The sequence below is a fragment of the Alosa sapidissima genome, chromosome 9, assembly GCF_018492685.1.
Source record: "Alosa sapidissima isolate fAloSap1 chromosome 9, fAloSap1.pri, whole genome shotgun sequence".
In the NCBI taxonomy this organism is placed as follows: Eukaryota; Metazoa; Chordata; class Actinopteri; order Clupeiformes; family Clupeidae; genus Alosa; species Alosa sapidissima.
In genome coordinates, this window is record NC_055965.1 from 18,519,062 (window position 1) to 18,538,437 (window position 19,376).

Consider the following 19,376-nt stretch of genomic DNA (forward strand, 5'->3'; position numbering starts at 1 on the left):
AGAATGTATGGTAAATAAATAAATGTTCTTCCTTAAATTACAAGGGCATTATAGTCTGGCTAACGTCAGACCTCATCTCATTGAGATGTGGTCTGGGAATTAGGCATTCATTTTCTCGTATTTCAAATGTGGTTTACGAATGCCCAGAGCCGTTTATTGGGCGCTACGAATGTCTATCAAATGCATCTGTACGTAGCTCATAACGACTTCGGTGTGCCGTCATCGTCTTGCTGCCCTCCGTTCTGTGATTGGTCCCCTTACCGAGGCAAAAATTTGCTCCATGGTATCCAGGCTGCCTAGCAGCGTGAATAAAATCACGCGCGTAAGGCAGCATGGGAAAACCCAGGCTAAGGGCATTAAGTATTTGACCCCTATGTTAAATTCCCATAGAGGCAAGCAGAGTTTTTTTTTAAAGGCCATTTATTTCATGGATCCCGGATACTATGCATCCTGATAAAGTTTCCTTGGCCTTTGGAATTAAAAATAGCCCCACATCATCACATACCCTTCACCATACCTAGAGATTGGCATGGTGTGTTTTTCATTTAGTTTTCATTTCATTTCATTTTCATTTAACATAGGGGTCAAATACTTATTGCCCCTGTAATTTAAGGAAGAACATTTATTTATGTACTATACATTCTTCATTCACTGAAAATTGGTGTCCTTAAAGGTTGGATTTTTTCTCATTTTAATTAAGGCATTAAGATCAATTTCTAACAGATGATTTTATATTCCTCTTTATTATTATTATTCCTTTGTATATTCATTTTCAAATGTGAGTAGGCCTACAAGACCACTGCACGGGATTATGGGAACGTGTGCAGTCAAATTGTCTATTCGACAGAATCCACAGGAGGGGCCTGCGGTCCCAAAACAGATATAAAGCCCAGATCAAATTAACAAGATCAAGGAATGTGGTGCGTGTTGTGACTGTTAACATGCATTTTCAGTGTCATCCATTACATTACATTACATTTGGTTGACACCTTTTTAACCAAAGCGACTAACAACAATGTTAAACAATTTTAAAGCAATTCTCTCAACAATTCTGGGACAATTTAAAAAAAGGTAGAGTACAATAAGAATAAGTGCATCAGTGAGTGCTGTTTTTAAACAGACAAGTGTCAGTTCTAGTCAGGTGGTAAGTACTAGGATCAGCAAGACTAGTTGCAAGTAGTGCTACAAGAGGAGATGTTCTCTGAAGACGTCATTCGTCTGAGGAGAGCAACGGTCTGGAGTTAGGGTATGCCTGTATGAGGGCATTCAAGTAGGTGGGAGCAGAACTGGAGACTACTTTGTAGGCAAGCATTAGAGACTTGAATTTGATGCGGACAGCCATTAGGTAGACAGTGTAGCTGGATGAGCAGCGGGGTAATGTGCCCTTTTGGGTTGATTGTAGACCAGGCACGCCGCCGCGTTCTGGATCATCTGAAAGGGTTTCACGTAAGGGTTCATGAAAGGGTTTTTCAAGTAAGTCCTGATTTTCCATAGGTTGTAAAGTGCGAAATGGCATGACCGGGCAAACGAGGCAACATGATCTAAGAAGGTTAGTTGGTTGTCGGTAACGACTCCTAAATTTCTTGCAGCCCTGGTAGGTGCAACAGACAGGGAGTCAATTTTGATGTTGAGGTCATGGTGTGTGGTAGGTTTAGCTGGGAGGACCAGCAGCAATTCCGTTTTTGAGAGGTTTAGCTGGAGGTGATGTGCCTTCGTCCACGTAGATATGTCTGAGAGGCAATCCGAGATCAGTGCTGAGATCAAGGGGTCAAGGGGGATCAAGGGGTCCTGGAAAGGACAGATAGAGCTGTGTGTTGTCTACATAGCAGTGGTATGAGAAGCCATGTGAACGGATAATCTGTCCCAAGGAGGTGGTGTTGATAGCAAAGAGAAGGGGACCCAGCACTGAGCCCTGGGGGACCTCTGTGGTGAGATAGTGAGGAGCAGATAGCTGTCCAAACCATGATATGTTAAACAAGCGTCCTGTGAGATAGGATTCAAACCAGGAGAGAGCAGAGCCGGAGATTCCCATGTTAGAGTATAGAGAGAAGGATGCAGTGATTCAAGCCGAAGTCAAGCAGAATGAGTACCGATGATCGAGCGGTCATCCAATGCTAATTGGAGGTCAAACAATAATAATGATGTCCTATTGGATGGTGTTATTGTTATAGGAGATTGCTTCTGATGAGTAGATTATGTATAAAGAGTGATATTCTATGCTAAATTCCATCCCAGTTTTGGGAAATAGCTGAAAGTTGTTTTTTTTTACAGCTGAAGGCTTGGACTCCTGTTCTGATGATGGAGACACCGCATGTGCACCCGAGGAGCAAAGAAGAGACGGACAGACAGAACAGACAGAGTTGGAACAGAAGCTGCATTCCTGCAGTGAGTGTAGTAGGACCTTTTTCAAACTGAACTCCCTGAGAGCTCACCAAAGAAGATATCATAAAAAGACGTCGCCTTCTCACAGTCCCTGTGAGTCTAGAGCACGAGGACCAAGGAAGACTCGTAAATCCAAAGGCAAGACAGGCGAGAGAAAAACTGACCGTGTCAAGTCTCATGAGTGCAGGGATTGTGGAAAGGCATTTTCGTTCCCAAGCCAGCTCTCTGTTCACCAGAGAGTGCATACCAGAAAAAATCCGTCCGCTACTGCCGTGTTGGAAAGCTCAGAGTCCGCCAACAGGCCATCGCCTAGCAAGAAAAGTCTCAAGAGTGCCCAGAAATCTTATGAGTGTAAAGAGTGTGGCAAAATGCTTTCAAACACAGGGAATCTCAATCTTCACCAAAGAATCCACACAGGAGAAAGACCTTATGCATGCACAGAGTGTAACAAAGCTTTTGCACAGTTAGGTAACTTGCGTGAACACCAAAGAAGGCATACGCAGGATAGACCATATCAGTGCTCCATTTGCCCAAAGACATATAGAACAAAATCATTCTTAAAAATACACATACGTTCACATACGGGGGAAAGACCATATTCTTGCACCCAGTGCACAAAGAGTTTTCCTAGTCCAGCTGCCCTAAGAAGTCATCAGCTCAGTCATACAGAAGAGAGGCCTTATCTGTGTTTGTTGTGTGGGAGTAGATTCAAAAGTACAAACGCCCTTAATAGCCACGAGGCAACACATACAGCAGTCAAATCTCATCCCTGTACACATTGCAACAAGACTTTCACAACTAATGCCATTCTGAAAACACACTTAAGAACTCACGCAGGTGAGAAACCATATAAATGCTCTGAGTGTAAGAACAGTTTTACTCGTTTATCAAATCTTATAAAGCATAAACTGCGACACACAGGTGAAAAGCCTCACCTTTGCTCCGTTTGCGGGAAGGCTTTTGCTCGCCAAGATGCTCTGAAGACACACCAGAGGGTTCACACTGGAGAGAAACCTTACCAGTGCACCAACTGTGGGGAGAGGTTTAGCTACATACAGAGCCTGCAGTTACACCAGAAGAGGGAGCACACCATCGGGTAGTCTCACAAGTGTTCACAATGTGAGGACAGTTTTGAAATAGGACAGGAACTCAAAATCACATGAATGTTTTCAAAGAGTAATTGGACATACTCTGGCCTTTGGTGTAAATTACATTACAAGAGGCCGTTGGCCAGGAGTGGACCAATTGTGCAAATGACGAGCGAATTTTATCCGTCTGGAATTTTTTAGTGGTATCCCTAGCCCATAGTGTTGCTATGATGTGTTAAATTTATGTAGTGGGTATTCTGTAGCCTGTTTGTTTTATTATTATCATTAAAGATTTGAGTATGTTCAACAGAAAATGTTTTCTTTCCTCTTCATGTTGAAAAAAAAATCATGACTGTCAGTTTTAGAGATTACAGATGCTAGCATCTGGTTGCAGATCCACACAACACATTTCAGATGTACATAGGAGAGATGATAAAATCCTTGTGTTATTGGTAGGGATTTCCCAAAGTGGCGAATCAACTACCAAGCTTATTTAAAGATTGTATCAGTGATTTCAGGCCCAAAAAAGCCCCAAACATAAATGATCACATTCATCTAATCTTTCCTAACGATCCGCTAGCTGTCTGCCCCATTAGCAGGCCATCAAAAACACGTGTCTCTTTAGGCACCCTAGGCTCCGAGATCTGTACACAAAAAAAATGCTACCAACAAGGATTGGCAACCCACTCAAAATCAAAAAAGCAAGTGTTTCAACCAATAACCGACGAGATGCACATTTAGGAGAGTTTTAATTGCACGGGAGGGAGTAGTGAACTAGCTCTCTGTTTTGTTCGAACATCAACAGAAGTGACGTATCCCCACTATCCCTGATACAAAAACAGCCTAGAAAATCGCCACGTTTCATTTTCCGTTTGTCTTATTACACTTTCCAACTTGAGAGGAGACAAGTTTTAAATAGGAAAATTACCGGAAATCGTAGTCACTTTTAAATGTGATGCTAGCAGGCAAGATTCTAATGGTCTAATCTGATTCAATAATCTCTGCTAGTCTGGCTAACGTCACACCTCATCTGATTGAGATGGGGTCTGGGAACTAGACATTCATTTTCTCGTATTTGAAACGTGGTTTACGAATGCCCAGAGCCGTTTATTGGGCACTATGAATGTCTATCAAATGCGTCTGTATGTAGCTCATAACGGCTTCGGTGTGTCATCATCGTCTTGCTGCCCTCCCTCCGTTCTGTGATTGGTTCCTTCGTTGAGGTGAAAACGAAGTCCATAGAATCCAGGCTGCCTAGCAGCGTGAATAAAATTGCGCGCGTAAGGCAGCATGGGAAAACCCAGGCTAGATCTATGCTAGGCTGGAGCTTAAAGTGGTATCGCCAGACTCAGAGAACAGCTGGATGAACTGGAGAAAGGTAAATCAATTGTTAAACTGAATGGGAGGTGAAAAATTAGTGTAAATCCCCAAATGGTGGATTATCCTTTTAATAACCCCGTTTAGAAATCATTTGGATGGTTAAATGATAGACAAAATCGCTCTGAAAGTAATCCTTATCGCCATCGTTCTTCATGTTGTTATCATGGAAGTATCAAAGTCAAAGTCAAAGCTTTATTGTCAATTTCTTCACATGTCAAGACATACAAAGAGATCGAAATTACGTTTCCCACTATCCCACGGTGGAGACAAGACATATTTTAACCAATTAGGTCCACAGACAAACATAATATTCAAGTAAACAATATAAAAAGTAAATAAGAAGGCACATACAATGAAGAAATAAGAGCAGCAAAATTTGGTTGAAATTGTGCAATTGTGCATACAGTAGACAGTCAATATAATAGTGCAAAAGTCAGGCCAATAAATGGCTGAGGTAGTTCTGTTTGACCTAAGTATGCAAGTGGCATAGTGGTGCAAGTTATGTAAGAGCAGCAGAAGTGTGTTCAGAAGTGTTTTCAGGACAACAGGACAACAACAACAAGTTGCAAAGTGTGCAAGTGTACAAGTGGAGTAGTGCAAGGCAGCCACAAAGTATGCATTGTGAGACGTCGTCATTCATAATTGCAGGAGCTATACTTAAAACTGTTGCCATTATCATAGTTAGCGGTTCTGGTGTGAACGGCCCTCAAAGGGAAACTATATGTAGAATGATGATCAATCAGATGCTGGAGTCAAAAGGGATGAATGTTCATATGTAGGTTGTGTTCGCTGATTGCTATTGTATTTTGGCAAATCAATGAAAATGTGTTATCTTTTCCAGCTGAAGACTTGGACTCCTGTTCTGATGATGGAAACACCGCATGTGCACCTGAGGAGCACAGAAGAGATGGACAGACAGAACAGACGGCGTTGGACCAGAAGCTGCATTCCTGCAGTGAGTGTAGTAGGACCTTTCTCAAACTGAACTCCCTCAGTGCTCACCAAAGAAGACATCATAAAAAGACGTCTCCTCCTCAAAGTCCCTGTGAGTCTAAAGCACAAGGACAAAGGATGCGTCTTGAGTGCAAAGGCCAGACAGGCAAGAGAAAAACTGACCGTGTCAAGTCTCATGAGTGCAGGGATTGTGGAAAGGCATTTTCGTTCCCAAGCCAGCTTTCTGTTCACCAGAGAGTGCATACCAGAAAAAATCCGCCCACTACTGCCGTGTTGGAAAGCACAGAGTCATCGTCATCGCCTCGCAAGAAAAGTCTCAAGCGTGCCCAGAAATCTTATGAGTGTAAAGAGTGTGGCAAAATGCTTTCAAGTGCATCGAGTCTCTATGTTCACCAAAGAATCCACACAGGAGAAAGGCCTTATACATGCACAGAGTGTAACAAAGGTTTTGCTCAGTTAGGCAACTTGCATGAACACCAAAGAAGACACACACAGGATAGACCGCATCATTGCTCCCTTTGCTCAAAGAGGTTTATAACATCAACTAAATTAAAAGAACACATACGGATTCACACTGGGGAAAGACCATACTCCTGCACCCAGTGCACCAAGAGCTTCCAGAGTTCGACTGCACTTAAGGTGCACCAGCGAAGTCACACAGATGACAAGCCTTTTATGTGTTTGCAGTGCGGTAAAAGGTTCAAAACTAGAGCCATGGTCGCCAATCACAACAAAACGCATACAGGTGAAAAACCTCACCTCTGTCAGTATTGTGGCAAGACTTTCTTATCCTCCTCAAAACTGGTCATACACCAGAGACGTCACACAGGAGAGAAACCACATAAATGTTCAGAGTGTGATAGCAGTTTTACTAACATATCATGTCTCAAAAAACATAAACGGCGACACACAGGTGAAAAACCTCACCTTTGCTCCGTTTGTGGGAAGGCCTTCGCTCGTGTAGATGCTCTTAAGACGCACCAGAGAGTTCACACTGGAGAGAAACCTTACCAGTGCAAAATATGTGAGGAGAAGTTCAGCTACATACAAAGTCTGCAATTACACCAGAAGAGGGAGCATGCTGTCAGGAATTCAGCACAGGAACAGCACAGCACAGGAACTCAAATCACATGAATGTCTAACTTATAATTCATGAGTACATGACTATTTGAAACTTCAACTTGGATGTCTTTTGAGAGGAAAGTGGACAAGGCTGTAAATAGCCTCCTTTAGTGAACACTAAGAGAGGCTGTAGACCAGCAGTATTTCTAGGGGACATGGGGGGCTGACCACACAAGCGACCCACTGATCACTTGGTGTAAATTATGTATTATAAGGGGCTGTTGGCCAGTAGTGGTGCAAATCAAGGGGGTGGGGGGAGTGGGTGGGGGTTGACTTGTTGTGCCATCATCGATGCTAGGTTCTTACACTGGGCTGGAAATTTCTAGCCACACCCCTGGCTCACAGTGTTGCTTCATGTTTACATAGTGGCCAGTCTGCAGCCATTGTTTTTTTTTTTTTAAGTAAAGATTTGTGGATGATGTTCAACAGAAGTTGGTTTATATTATTATGTATAAATTAAATTATTTGATTTGTTGAATCACAGTGTCAGAGATCAGATAACAAATGCTAGCATCCATTTTGTTAGCACGTCTGTTGCTGCAGGGTTCCAGGCCCAGGCTGGAATAGAACTGAGCCAAGCAGTATCCTACACGCTACATCTTTTTTAATGTGTTTTTTTCCCTGGTGGATGGGTGTGATTACTTCTTACATTTCTATGATGGTAGAGGTTGGAATAGGACCACGGTAAGTATTACCATTCATAAGAGTGGGTCTGGAGTGTGAAAATGATCATGGTGAAAATGAAACGATGGGGAGGTGGTAGCACTGTGGCTAAGAAGCATGCAGTAGCCTGAAACTTTGTGAATTCATTTCCTGGCTTCGAACAATGTGCCCTTGAGCAAGGTACTTCACCATTGTTGCTCTTGGTAGAGCGCCCCCTTGTAATATAATTGACATATGAAAGTCGCTTTGGATAAAATGAATAAATGATTAAAAATGAAGAATTAAGAACAAAGTTGATGACGTACATATAACCTTAATTACGAAGTACCTTTTTACTTCCCAGTAGATTATAGGCTAGCAGCCTTAGTTTTATGAAAAACAATTGGGCTATGGGGCTATAATATATAAACTATATTCGAAAAAAGGTATTTGGAAGTCAATTATAATGAAATATAAGCCAGTTCAGTTTTCAGTTTCAGTATTAGTCTGCCTTTGAAAAGAAGGTAGGCCTACAATTATTAGGCCTACATTATTTCCAGTTTATTATACAGAGGTACATACTGAAATTGAACTGAATTTTAGTTATATATATATATATATATATATATTTTTTTTTTTTTTTTTCGTTTGTTATAAGATACATTTTAATATTTGACTATAAAAACTGATTAAAACCATTTAACCTTCTAACACTGTTCCGGTCAAAAATGACCAATTTACACATTCCCTGTAACATAAATCTGGCATTTTTCATCAGATTGCCTCAAGTTCTTATGATATCCTTCACAAAAGGCTTTTGAACACATAGAATTTATTTTGACTACTTTCTTTGAATTTCGAGTGATTTATTCAATGTAAAAACACTTTTTTTTGTTTACGGTCAAAAATAACCGCCATGGGAAATGAATGGGAAAGAGTATAATTTTCATCCAGGAGATTAAAGACATTTCCTTACACACACTCCTACAATTTACCACCAATGTTCCCACACACATGCATGCATGCACACACACCCACACACACAAACAGACAAACTTTTCGAGAAACAAAGACTTTCATCTCAGAAATTATTTCTGACTTTGTTTCTCGAAAATTTTTACTTTTATCTTGAACATTTTTGACTTTTATCTCGAAAATGTTGACTTTTTTTCTCTGAAAAAAACATTTTCTCTTTATGTGGCCCTTATATGCTTTCGTAGAAAACGCTTCCGCATAGAATGCTCTCATATTTCCTTGCATATCGGCCCTTTCACCTCTCTCCTCGTTCTCAGCTCCTATGGTTGCAATTACATAAATGAGATATGACTTTTCTTCTCAGAAATTCTGACTTTAATCTAATAAATGTCTGACTTTGTTTCTCAAAAAATTTGACTTTTATCTCGAAAATGTTGACTTTTTTTCTCAGAAATTCTGACTTTAATCTCGGAAAAATTTCTGACTTTGTTTCTCGAAGATTTTTACTTTTATCTCGGAATTTTCAAAAATATTTTCTCCTCATGTGGCCCAAATATGCTTCCGTATGTATCACTTTGCCTTAAAGTCAAAAAGGATTTTGTCCAAAATAATGATTTTTAAAGTTAATTGCATTGGATTAAATGGTTGGATTTCCTTTTATTCTCAGTATGATGTGGTGTATATTTACCACAACGTGAATATATTTGGGTTACACTTTACTTGACAGTATCGACAAAAGAGTGACATGACACTGTCATGAACACGTCATAAATGTTTGACATAACGCTTCTGTTATTGAGATGAGTAAGATATTGAGTAAGTGAGATTCAGTTTTTGTCATAACAAGGGTTAGGGTTCATGTGTCATGACAGTGTCATGTCACTCTTAGATACTTTCAAGTAAAGTGTTACCTATATTTGTTTTGAATCAGTATGATGTGTATCTTTACCACAATGTGAATATCTTTGTTTTAAATCTGTATGTGGTCCAGATTGTAAGGGGGAAGGAGGTATTATTTTTTTGTTCTGGGAAGACCGATTCTCTTTATAGTTTTCTTATCTTAGTTTGAATTGACCAGTGGCTTCACTACAAAGTGAGGTTACTGGCTTACCAACATAACTTCAAGAGTAACTTAGAAATGTATAAGGTTCCGAATTGATTAAGATATTACGAAAGATGGAAATGTTTTACTCTAGGTACGTTGGCATGTCAATTTTTGCAGCATCTTCAAATTGCTCTAAACGGTTTTTGTTTGTTGTTAACTAGCCTGGAAGTTGGCCCGAAGTTCATCCCTCCCCACACAATTTGAGGGCAATCTGGTCTCTATGCTCAAATAAGATGTAGAGAAGCTAGATTAGAGTTCCTTAATCAAAGTCTCATCTATTTAATAGTGTCTATTGTAACTCATCTGAATGAAACAAACCTATTGATATTGAATGCTATTTAAAGTGTATTGTATTTATTCAGGTTGGCATCAAAACATTATTTTCAATCTTGAAATCAAAATACAATCCAGGTGCCATTCATAGAGATAAATCATGACATAATAGGTATCAACATGACGCACAAAGAGTATTGTTTTTATTATTTCAGTTAGCATCACAGAAAATAAAAAAATACATTACCAAAAGGTGTCAATAATCAAATCATGACATTTCTTAAAACGCTCTAAAATGTTGCCTTGTAAAGCTCATTCATTATTAAAATAATTTACAATTTGCAAGTTGAGAAATGATCATACACATTCAATAATAATTTTAAATTACACAAATACACACAGAATTATAATGTATTATAGATTTCATTTAGTTTTTCCTGGTGGGTTGCCCTCACACATTGGCCAAGTTAGATAAAAACGGATCGTATCTTTGGATCGTGCGTGTACTATTTCACGACTGGGTACGGCCCTCAAGGCTACCCATCTGCCCTCACATGCAGGGAGGCTAGCCATCATCAGCTGGTGACGGTAAACCGATTCAAAAGTAGTCACTCAGCGGAGCAGCTTCGGCAAAGCTGGCGCAGGCCTAGTCGGGCAGGAGGCGTGTCTTTGTTTGGACAGACCAGGGGTCAGAGAGGCCAGCAGTGCAGTCTCCCACTTGAAAAACTCGCAGCCCTTCTTGGGCGCGGATGCGCCAGGCCCCGAGCGGCGCACGGGGCAGCAGTAGAAGCCGCGTCCGTGGTTCGGCCCGCCGTTGCCCACGCTGAGCCGCTTCGCCCGCCTGCCACAGCCGCACAGCGGCGACGTCACCGTAGTCATCGCCGCCTTCCTGGGCGCCCCAGCCCTCGATGAGGCCGGGAGAGACGACTGGTTCACGCTGGAAGAAAGAACTGAGGGCAGGACGGAGAACAAGCCGCCAGTGGATGCCTGTATTCTGGTGGAGGTAGAGGGCTGTGATTCAACATCCTGGAATATGGTGAAAGGGGTGCTGGGAGTTGTAGTTTTAGAAGAGTTCCTCTGCACTGTGTGGCCACAGTGGGGGGTGTTACTTTGATATAGTGGACTTGGCAATGCAGAGCCACTGGAAGGAGCTGTAGTTTTACGAGCGACGTATTTTGGGGTAGAACTGCAGGGAGTTGCACTATTAAGTGAGTGGTTTGAGACCAAGCTGCCAAGAGTTGTATAATGCGGGTTGCCGTTTGTAGCAGAAACGCTGGGAGTTGTAGGCTTATGAATGGAGCTGTGTGCAACAGAGCCCCTGGGAGTTGTAGTTTTATGAACAAATGGGCGTAGCACTGATCTGTAATTGTCCCCAGTCGGAGCAGAGACAGGTTGAGGCATTTTAAAACAGGCATCAGCGCTTGTGGTCACCTGTGGTCGATTTTTCACTACGGGTAGAGATGTCCTGTTAGCAGAGGTCTCTTTCAGTCCCCCACCTGAGGCCATAAGAGAGTCTAATGAAGCACGAGGGAGGTGGAGAGGTGAAGAAGCCAACGACGACAAAGTCTTACCAGGCCCCTTCCTACAAACACCGCTATTGGTTGCGACCTCTGGGTCGCACCCATCACCAAGGTTCTGCCCCTCCTCCTCCAGCACCACGTCATCGTAGGAAGGACCCGGCTCCTCCGTTTCGGGCAGCACCACTCCATCAGTCCAGTCCACCTCCGAGGCCTCGTGGTCAAAGTTCAGCTGTTTTGCCAGCACGTCCGTGTGCGAGCTCACGGTGGTCGACACCAGAACCAGTCCTGTGCCCTGAGACGAAAGACTAGATCTTGATAGAGCGCCGTGCTGTCTCATCATTGGCCCAGTCATGCCACCCACGGACAGGCACGAGGATAGGCTACCAAGAACCGTTTTTGGAGTTACCAGGCTCTGGCACTGGTAGGTCTCAGGGTTCTGGTTGACATTCAGACGATGGGTTGTGTCTAGCGTGACATCTGATGATGGTGGCTTGGTAGAGCATTCCAGTGTTGTACTTTCAGAGCGATGCTGTTGCTGCTGCTGCTGCTTGCAGACTCCCTCTTGCATGTTAGTCTGGCTGCTGTGCTCATGGTGGTTGCTGGAATCATTGTTGACGGGCTTGTTCGGGAACAGTGGCTTGGCTCTCAACGGTGTCTGTGGTGTGCAATAAAAAGGCAGAAACAAATTGGATGAGGAAGGGATAAAAAAAAAAAAAAAAGGAGAACTGCAGAACATTAAATGTAAAAAGGATGTTTGTTCACCTTCGAAGGTCTATGGGGGAGGAGGGTAGACCTGCGAGAAACCCACTCACCCGATCCAGAGACTTAGTGATCTTCATGAAACAGCCATCGGTCATCATTCTCCAGGCCAGCCGAGCCGTGTTGCGAGCATCATCCAAACCTTTAAAACACACACACACACAATGAAATACCTGTTTAAATTGAAGTTATATGAACTGGATCAGTTAAGTAATCTGAGTGAACGCAGACAAATTTGCCAACACATTTAAATTCGCTCTGCTGATCCATCTGGCAGTTCCTCATTTCACAGCGATTCGTAAGATCACCAAAAAACCCAGGAACCAATCACAACCACATATCTAGCAATCCATGGGCTTTATATGATCTGCTAACCTGCTAATAATAATGACATTTGTGTTCATACCTGAATGCTCTCGTCCGGAGAACTCTATACCCAGATCTTGCAGCGCTCCATTTAGTCCCTTTGGTTTTCTGTTGTAAAACAACTGCAAAGGGCGGACAACTTTAATTAAGCAAACCTCTCAAAATTGCTACACATGTCAGAGCTATACTGGCTAGTGGCTACAAACAGGCTACAAATGACATGGCAACATTTCTTTTTGGGAGATTTTCCAAAAGTTCTCAAGTGCCCTTCAACTTTATGTTTTTAACACCCTAATCTGACAAAAACACACTAGATGAAGTGGTACCAAAGTCCTTTATAGTTAAGTCCCCCTACTCGATGGCCATCTATTCCCCTATGCAAGTGAATGGGAAGGCATACAGGAAGGGATGGGATGTGTGTAGACTACTGCCATAACGGCGTTACAAACTAAACCCATGCATTTCTATGGAGGATTCTTTGAGTGCTGTGTCTCCTCATTAGAAAGTCTCTGGTGGTACTTGGGGAGTAGCAATACCTTGTAGGTGGCCCGCAGGTCGATCCAGCTGTTGAGTACCTCTGGTTTGCAGATCTGCTTCCGTTTGCACTCATACAGAAGACACACTCCCAGGTCCCAGTCTAGACAGGAGGAACATCATCATCATCAAACACACCGCCTCAAATACACATTCCAGAGTTCTGATTACAGTGATGGTGGTGAGGGCCCAGTGTCATGGAGGTCAAAGATTCTAGAGCAGAGCTCTGTTCCAGAGTCTTTGATGGAGATGCAGTCGTTTGGCAGAGGTGGTAATAGAAAGCGAACCAAAAGAAGGTACAACACACATGCAAAATTGAAGGACACAAACACTGAAGGCAACATAGTTTCATAGGAAGACTTAAGGAGAAGCTGCTCCTTAAATTCCAGTTATCAAAAAGAACAGGGAGGAGTTCATAAAAAGGTAGAAGATTTTTACCTGACCAAGTGACGAAGGCACAGGGACAACCAGGAACGAGGGGGGCTTTGCCGTCCCTCACAAACACCACCCCTCGGTCCTGCTGCAGCGAGTGGAGCCAGCGGGTGAAGCGCGACAGACAGATGGACAGGGGAACGCCCGCCTCGACTTGTGTCTGTGGAGCACATACAAATGTAAACTTAAAATGCCAACCAGTACATGGTGAAACAGAAAACTCATTATTTTCATCGTTGATAACTTTATATTGTTATTATTGCCATGTTTAATTTAGGCATTTTAACTTTACATTTAAAAAACAAAACTAAAGTTAAAAATAATAGTTTCAAATAGAGTTTATATACCGTAAGTCGCTTTGGACAAATAGCCAAACACCATAAACATACACAAAGAAGAGAGAGCCGTGAAGTACCTGAGTGATTCCTGTGAGCTCCGTGCAGAACTCGGAGAGGAAGGGGTGCTCCTGTGGCTGCAGATACGTGTGGAATTCTGACTCGACCGCTCCGGTGGACGTATTTAATAAAACTGCTGGGAATTCGACTGTTGGCACGGACAACACAACATTTAAAAAAAAAAGTGCGTACTTCTTTTATCAAAAAAATACTGCATAACGTCTTGAAGACCTACTTATTTCTTGTCCGTAGTTGTTCTTCTCTCTCCAGCAGGTGGACTCGAAGTCGATTATTATAAGGTAGGAAAAATATTGTTCTGTAATGACACGTTGAATTGGTTCATTGTTTGCATGCCAGAGGATTAGAACAATAACGTAAATCATGCTCCGTCAACGACGTTATAAATGAACGTGGCTAGCCATGTGGCCAACAATGTCAGCCAACCTACTTTTGCCTGGCCGTTTTGTTTGACCAGATTCTTTATTCTGACTTCGTTTTCGTATTATCCCAAGTTCCCTGAAAGAAAGGATAATAGATTAGTCAAAACTGGTTATACATTTAACCAAATATACGTTTTGAAATGATAAACACTGTCTGTCTTTAACGTTAGCAAAACAAAGTGGACTCACTTAGCAAGTTTCTTTGTCGACATCCCTCAGGTCGATAAATGTTAACGTTACCTGCTTGAAGCGAGTTTAACCTTTTGTTTAAACTGAGCTTTAAATTATGTCCACCATGTTATAATTGTATCTTTACCCGTAATTGTCTTCTTAAACGGAAAGGTCTAAAAGAGAACTGCAGTGAAACATTAACGCTCAGTTGGTTCGCGGTAACTTTTCAAAAACACAACAGCGTAATCCTTATAGAACTATCCGTTATTCTGCGTGGGATTACATTTGTCTGAAGGTAAACTAATCAATACAGATCTACTCGATGCAGCGCAGTTTGTGGTCCTGTAGTAAAACGTAAAAAAACACGTAGACAATGGTTTTCACAGTCAATTGAATGGATGCAATATAATAATGTAGTATTGTCATATTGAAAACCATATTTTGTTTTGTTGCAGCAATCCCCACTCTGGCATCATTACTCTGACGTCTTTCATTTCTGCCTGCAAGGCTTACCAATCGATAGAGAGTGCGACAATACAGTAGGGTCACATCACATGTGTAGGCTACCTCGATGCCGGTGGTGATCCATAGGAGGTATTTCATTCTTGAACTGATCTCAGACAACATACATTTTCTTTCATACTGTGGTGGTTACATGCAGACGAGCACATCGATCTCATTCAACTATTGGAAAAAGTGACATTAATACAACAACATTATCATTACTAATCTAAACTCGCAGCTAACTTCACTTAGAGACCAATAGTAACTTACGGATGAATTGTAATGTTTTGGTTCTTTTGACGCCAATTCAGGTATCAGCGAAGAAGTTTCATGATGAAACGATGACAAGATCCTAGCTACTCCCTTGTTCAATCTCCAGGAGACATGGCTAAAGCGTCTGACAGCAAAAGAAAGAGAGATCTTTCTTTAGCCTCTGAAGACTCGGGTCATAGTAAGAGATCAAAGGTAGAATACTCGCCACCTATCCAGCCTCTGGAATCCAAGGTACAATTGGTTAAAAATGGTAATTTGAGATTATTTGAATGAAACGAATAATGCTTAACGTGGTTTGCTGTCAACAGAGCCCACCACACGTTACTCGCTGTTTTGAACATCTACATGAAGCCATTTCTCTCCCAGAGTTGTCTGGACTGCTTCAGTATGCGGTCCTGGGGGAAAATATAATCACCAAACCAAGGTTAGGCTTCTTGAATCCCAACTACCTGCTCGGGTTATTTAAACATTCTGTAGTCTAAGTTAAGTGATGTCCTCAGCAGACTTCTTATTGCTGCATATCATATCTCCTTCGTTCTCTTCTCTCACAGTTGGTGTCGCCTTCATCACCAGCGTAAGCTCTCTGGAGTGACTGTCACTGTACTGGAGGATGTAACGCAAGTCCACTTCTACCGATACTACCCACAGTTCAAAAACCTCCGGAGGAGGTACAAGACTGTAAGATGGCTTGTTATTGTTATGTTTTGGCTTTGCACCATCCTTACTGTATATTCCACTGAAATGTACCACCAAGTAGAATGTAAGAACCTTGCATACCACATTAAAATTGTGTTGAGCAGGATTACACATTTACTCTGTTGTGTACGTAGTAAACCAGTTCAGTTTCTCACACACACACACACACACACACTCACACTCACTCAGTAAGAGTTGGTATTTCTTCTGATATTAACTGGTTTTGAGATTACAGCATTACAGGATAGATCAAGACTGATTCATGCTCTGCTGCTGAGTGATCTTCTGTCTTTGGTGTTAAGATTGTCTAATTATGTTCTTGTATGTTTCCATAGAGATGCACTCTGCTTCCTTGTGTCGGTGATGTCTCTTCATTTATCCTCAACTCCGAGTTGTCACATTCCGGAACGGTGATGTCTGACCTCCCAAGAGCATCGTTGCCTAGCAGCAGCACCACCATTCTATTGCCACCTTCACTCTCCAGTGTTTCAGCAAGTCACAAAGGTGGTATGTGAAGTTTCTTGGTTGAGCACTAGGGATGGGGAATGTGGCCAGGCCTGTGTGCTGAAACCTGTTGGTCAATAGTTTATTCTCCTGAGGTGTGAGATGTCTGATAGATTTAGAATCTAAATGGTGAGGTTGCACCAGAATGACCTCCGTGTAAAAGAAAAGTGAGGCTGTGTGGCTTTGGATGAAAGTGTCTGCTAAATACTAGTCGACTTAAACAGTCAACTGTCATTCTCCATCGGTTTTGGATAATGTATTTTCACAGGAGATCTGCAATTGCATCCCGTGATCAGGAAGTTTGGTTCAGAAACACGTGGCCTCTCTGCATACATCCTTACAGGAGAGGAAATGTCAAAGTACAAGTTTCCTCTTAAAGGTAAGTGGATAAAGGAAAGAAAAAATATATTTAATTTCATGCAAGTCCTAAATGTTATTTGAAAAGTATATATATATTGCAAGCATAGTAGGTACCAGCGTTTATATATGTCTACAACACTTACCCATGATGCTTTGCAGGTGCCCCAGACTGTAAATCATTTATCTGCACAGAGAAAAATGGCCAGGTGACCGACAGCAGCCCACTCTATGGGCTAGACTGTGAGATGGTAGGTAGAGTCTCCTTACCCACTTTACCTTAGAGAATCAGGAGAACTTGATTTGTTGTTAGAAATGTGTCACTGTAATAATAATAGTAATAACACCAAGGGTGCAGCCATGGCCTACTGGTTAGCGCTTCGGACTTGTAACCGGAGGGTTGCCGGTTCGAACCCCGACCAGTAGACATGGCTGAAGTGCCCTTGAGCAAGGCACCTAACCCCTCACTGCTCCCCGAGTGCCGCTGTTGTTGCAGGCAGCTCACTGCGCCGGGATTAGTGTGTGCTTCACCTCACTGTGTGTTCACTTTGTGCTGAGTGTGTTTCACTAATTCCCGGATTGGGATAAAAGCAGAGACCAAATTTCCCTCACGGGATCAAAAGAGTATATATACTTAATAGTAATAATAATAATGGCACTACTGAGTACACTTAGCTCTCAATACCAAGTGTGGAAGTCTTTGCAAACGTTGTGTCATTTCTAGTAGCTTCTCCCTTCAGTATGCCCAGATTATAAGTCAGAGATCTCACACTGTCTCCATAATAGTGCTTTGTGTAAAATGTTGAAACTCATGTGCTGTTTTTCTATTTTCTTTCTTTCTTTCTTTTTTGACGTTGCAGTGTTTGACGAAGCTTGGCCACGAGGTGACGCGGGTGTCCTTGGTGGACAGCTCGGGGCAGTGCATGCTGGACGAGCTGGTCAAGCCACACAATCCGATATACAACTACCTCACCAGGTGCGCCCGACCCGACCAGCTACCGTACGATAAAGCATGAGTAAAGGTCTCAGACGTTAAAGAGCCAGAAGGAACTACAGCATGGTGCACATTTAATCACATTTATCACCCGGGGAGAAGTAATATTCTTTTCTGATTGGCTGATGGGGTGGCTATTAAGTAAGGGATAACGGCCGCCGAGGTGTCCTGTTATACGGAATTAAATGGACGAGGGCGAGAGGCAAAGAAGTTTTTGCCTGCGCCCAAGTCCATTAATTCCGTATAACAGACACCTCGAAGGCCGTTATCCCGCTTATCACCCGATTGCCACTGTAAAGCCATGCATTTATAGCAGGCAAAGGAAACACGCGGTTCCGTTTAAAAAGAAGCCGACTGTGCAACAACATAGAGTTAGATAAGACAGATATACATATCCTTCTCTTCTCTGTGCAAAAACCCAGAGTTAGATAAGACAGATATACATATTCTTCTCTTCTCTGTAAGAGATATATACATATACTTCTCTTCTCTGTAAGAGAGATATACATATCCTTCTCTTCTCTGTGCAATAACCCCGTCTTACATCCAGCTAGCCTAGCCTAGCATAATTTTCTGTAATTGAGTTAGAAAAAGTGGCGTGTTCCTTTAACTGAAAAGTTGAAAAGAAGAGTTGGTGTTGGGAAGGCTAACCTGATACTCTGTGTACTATGTGCTCTTGCTACAAGAACGTAAACGGCATGTTGCCCATGCATTTGTAAGAGCCCCCTGTTCCCTTTCTGATTCAGGTTCTCGGGCATCACCAAAGACATGCTGGCGCAGGTAACAACGCGACTCGCCGACGTCCAATCAAAACTCATACAGCTGTTGCCCCAGGACGCCATTCTGGTCGGCCATTCCCTCGACTGTGACCTCAGAGCCCTTGAGGTGGGTTTTTATTCAACGCTGTAACGGCAGCATGGCATCCTCATGTGCTGAATCATATCAAAATCTTTTTTTCCCCTTAATCTTTTGTATGTTTTTCATAATTTCATCATTTTTCATAAATAAGTGGGAGACTCATTTATGACATGTTTACTGTTGCTCAGTTGGTTGGACAAGGTTCTTATAACACACAAGTGACTGGTTTGATTCTCAGGGATGTAAAAAATATATACTTTCCTTGTAAGTCAGTTGAAAATGAAAGTTACTTTCTTGTAATGGTTGTGATGGTATCTCTCTTTCAGATGATTCACAATAACGTGATTGACACCTCTCTTCTGTACCGGAGGGAGTATGGTGCCAGATTTAAGCTGAAGGTTTTGGCTGAGGTGATTTTGAAGTGAGTTTCCTTCAGCGTTGAACCAGAATGGGACAATATTGAGAGAATCTGTTGATCTAATGTGATATAATTCTGATAATAATACTGGGAAAAGAAGCATTTTCAGGCCATTGGTGATTTATAAAAGTGCATACATGCACATACACTTTGAGGACAGATTTACAGTGTTTGAGACCTGTATCACATGCCATTTGATTTGATTGTGTTTGTGTGTTTGTATGTATGTCTAAG

The 19,376-nt window shown here is 42.1% G+C and overlaps 3 protein-coding genes across 15 annotated transcripts in view; 2 read left to right on the top strand and 1 right to left on the bottom strand.

The window, feature by feature from the left end:
* Positions 1-8,098, top strand: part of LOC121718564 (zinc finger and SCAN domain-containing protein 2-like) — a 29,333-nt gene extending 21,235 nt beyond the window's left edge. For 5 of the 8 annotated variants that reach the window (XM_042103588.1, XM_042103589.1, XM_042103590.1 and 2 more), the window contains 2 exons: positions 2,272-2,385; positions 5,692-8,097. In XM_042103588.1, the coding sequence (XP_041959522.1) occupies positions 2,272-2,385; positions 5,692-6,938 (1,361 nt within the window). In that variant the 3' untranslated portion in view covers positions 6,939-8,097. Of the gene's footprint in view, positions 1-2,271; positions 2,386-5,691 lie in introns of all 8 variants that reach the window. The other 3 variants (XM_042103593.1, XM_042103595.1, XM_042103592.1) reach the window with 3 other exon arrangements.
* Positions 8,099-10,107: 2,009 nt separating this feature from the next.
* On the bottom strand, positions 10,108-15,070 carry eri2 (ERI1 exoribonuclease family member 2). 3 transcript variants are annotated; one of them, XM_042103607.1, is made up of 10 exons: positions 14,557-14,916; positions 14,376-14,443; positions 14,163-14,243; positions 13,948-14,075; positions 13,539-13,692; positions 13,103-13,203; positions 12,607-12,688; positions 12,254-12,342; positions 11,262-12,096; positions 10,108-11,216 (listed from the first exon to the last, which is right to left on the bottom strand). In XM_042103607.1, the coding sequence occupies exons 1-10, from the start codon at positions 14,577-14,579 to the stop codon at positions 10,534-10,536; spliced, it is 2,244 nt and encodes a 747-aa protein (XP_041959541.1). In that variant the 5' UTR covers positions 14,580-14,916; the 3' UTR covers positions 10,108-10,533. The 3 variants fall into 3 exon arrangements, with proteins under 3 accessions (XP_041959541.1, XP_041959540.1, XP_041959542.1); XM_042103606.1 differs by having other exon boundaries at positions 10,108-12,096; positions 14,557-14,914; XM_042103608.1 differs by lacking the exons at positions 14,376-14,443; positions 14,557-14,916 and adding an exon at positions 14,991-15,070 and having other exon boundaries at positions 10,108-12,096; positions 14,163-14,226.
* LOC121718569 (RNA exonuclease 5-like) overlaps positions 14,065-19,376 on the top strand; it is a 10,923-nt gene continuing 5,611 nt past the window's right edge. The window contains exons 1-11 of one of the 4 annotated variants that reach the window (XR_006033973.1): positions 14,065-14,226; positions 14,994-15,132; positions 15,354-15,546; positions 15,624-15,739; positions 15,867-15,993; positions 16,347-16,518; positions 16,784-16,894; positions 17,035-17,123; positions 17,733-17,848; positions 18,613-18,751; positions 19,051-19,145. Coding sequence is in view for 3 of the 4 variants with exons in the window: in XM_042103603.1 (XP_041959537.1) it covers positions 15,427-15,546; positions 15,624-15,739; positions 15,867-15,993; positions 16,347-16,518; positions 16,784-16,894; positions 17,035-17,123; positions 17,733-17,848; positions 18,613-18,751; positions 19,051-19,145 (1,085 nt within the window). In the remaining variant the exon portion in view is untranslated. Of the gene's footprint in view, positions 14,227-14,993; positions 15,133-15,353; positions 15,547-15,623; positions 15,740-15,866; positions 15,994-16,346; positions 16,519-16,783; positions 16,895-17,034; positions 17,124-17,732; positions 17,849-18,612; positions 18,752-19,050; positions 19,146-19,376 lie in introns of those variants that run through there. The other 3 variants (XM_042103603.1, XM_042103604.1, XM_042103605.1) reach the window with 3 other exon arrangements.

What these genes read in the sequence shown, in the direction of transcription:
- eri2 (XM_042103606.1), bottom strand. Translation starts at nt 14,579, where the DNA reads ATGTCGACAAAGAAACTTGCTAA. An exon ending in TCGACAAAGAAACTTGCTAA is followed by an intron (nt 14,444 to 14,556) that starts GTGAGTCCACTT and finishes CCTTTCTTTCAG; the next exon opens with GGAACTTGGGATAATACGAA. An exon ending in ACCTGCGGGCCACCTACAAG is followed by an intron (nt 12,689 to 13,102) that starts GTATTGCTACTC and finishes CGCCCTTTGCAG; the next exon opens with TTGTTTTACAACAGAAAACC.